Below are 1,226 nucleotides of genomic sequence, written 5' to 3'. Positions count from 1 at the left end.
TTCAAAGGAACAATTTCGATATAGTTCAGTGACAAATAAACCGTGGAAAAGGATGGAAACAGAAGGAAATAAAGTAGAATAACCAGACCCATAATACTTTCAATAATTCAATGAGTTAAAAAACTTTTTTTTTTGGCAGAGCAAGAGACGGGTCAATCAGATGGCGTTAAATAAAGTAACTGCAGTAACTGCAGTAAAGGAAAACAAATGAGAGATTGGAATAATAGCGTTAAACTGGACGAAAAGAAGAGGGGAGAGAAAAAGTGAGGGGAAGGAATAGTACAAGCAAAGGGGACGAATAGGAGAAAAGAATCGGAGAGGCGAAAGAATAAGGTGTGGTTTGAAAGACGTTAAAAGGTAAACCAGAGAAGAAAACACAACAAAATTGACATAGGAAACAACAAAAATCGAAATAGCTTCCTCACAAACAAAACAAACAAAAAAATCAATCAATCAATCAATCAATCCTAATAATATGTCGAGCTTGCGAGGCAGGGGTATTTAATTATTTTTTTGTTTTGCAGGGGGTGGTGGGCTGAGGTAGAAGAGTTTTTTTTTTCATGTGGGAGACATCATGCCATCCTAGCAGTCGTGGTGCGTGCACAGGAAACTAAAACAAAAAAAAAAAAAAAGGCGGGGGAGGAATTTCGATGTTTGTTGTTGATTTTATTTTTTTTTTTTTTCTCAAGGTTGATATCCTCCAAACCCATTCCCGAAGCTTCCACTATTCGGCTGAGCCCAACCTGATACCGGCGTAGACTGTCCGCGGCCGTATCCGGCCGCACCTCCTGGAAGCTGTTGACCATAGCCTCCTGCAGAGGGCATCCCAGGTCCCCCACCAAAGTTTGCTGCTCCTTGCTGGTCCCAGCCGCGAGCGCCGGGACTAGGTCCTGCACCGCCTAATTGGGGGAATGCTGGTTAGTAAACCTTTCTTGGCGTAAAAGGGATTAAAGGATTTTGGAGAGGGGTGGGGAGAACTGACTACCTACCTTGGGGAGTCATAGGACCGCTCGGACCGCTGTATTGCGGGAAATAGGGCGAGGTGCTAGAGTTGAACGTAGGGGTGCCACTCTGCTGAGGAGAATACCCTTCAAATTGCCCAGTTGGTGGGCGGTCCCTTCCCCACTATGATTTTTGTAAAATAGAGTCAAAAACGGCGTCCTTTATACATATAGGATATTAGCACTCAAGGGGGAGGAGCAGAACGGAATCACTCGCGCTACACT

At 44.1% G+C, this 1,226-nt stretch overlaps 1 protein-coding gene across 1 annotated transcript in view; it reads right to left on the bottom strand.

Moving 5' to 3' along the window:
• Positions 1 to 684: 684 nt before the first annotated feature.
• Positions 685 to 1,226, bottom strand: part of HCAG_03467 (predicted protein) — a gene marked incomplete at both ends in the record, with an annotated part of 1,336 nt that continues 794 nt past the window's right edge. Inside the window, 2 exons of the mRNA XM_001541320.1 lie at positions 685 to 899; positions 990 to 1,125. Of these exons, the coding sequence (XP_001541370.1) occupies positions 685 to 899; positions 990 to 1,125 (351 nt within the window). The remainder of the gene's footprint in view (positions 900 to 989; positions 1,126 to 1,226) is intronic.

This window comes from Histoplasma capsulatum, genomic scaffold (genome assembly GCF_000149585.1).
Source record: "Histoplasma capsulatum NAm1 scaffold_3 genomic scaffold, whole genome shotgun sequence".
Taxonomy (NCBI): Eukaryota; Fungi; Ascomycota; class Eurotiomycetes; order Onygenales; family Ajellomycetaceae; genus Histoplasma; species Histoplasma mississippiense.
This window is presented reverse-complemented; position numbering and strand designations above follow the sequence as displayed.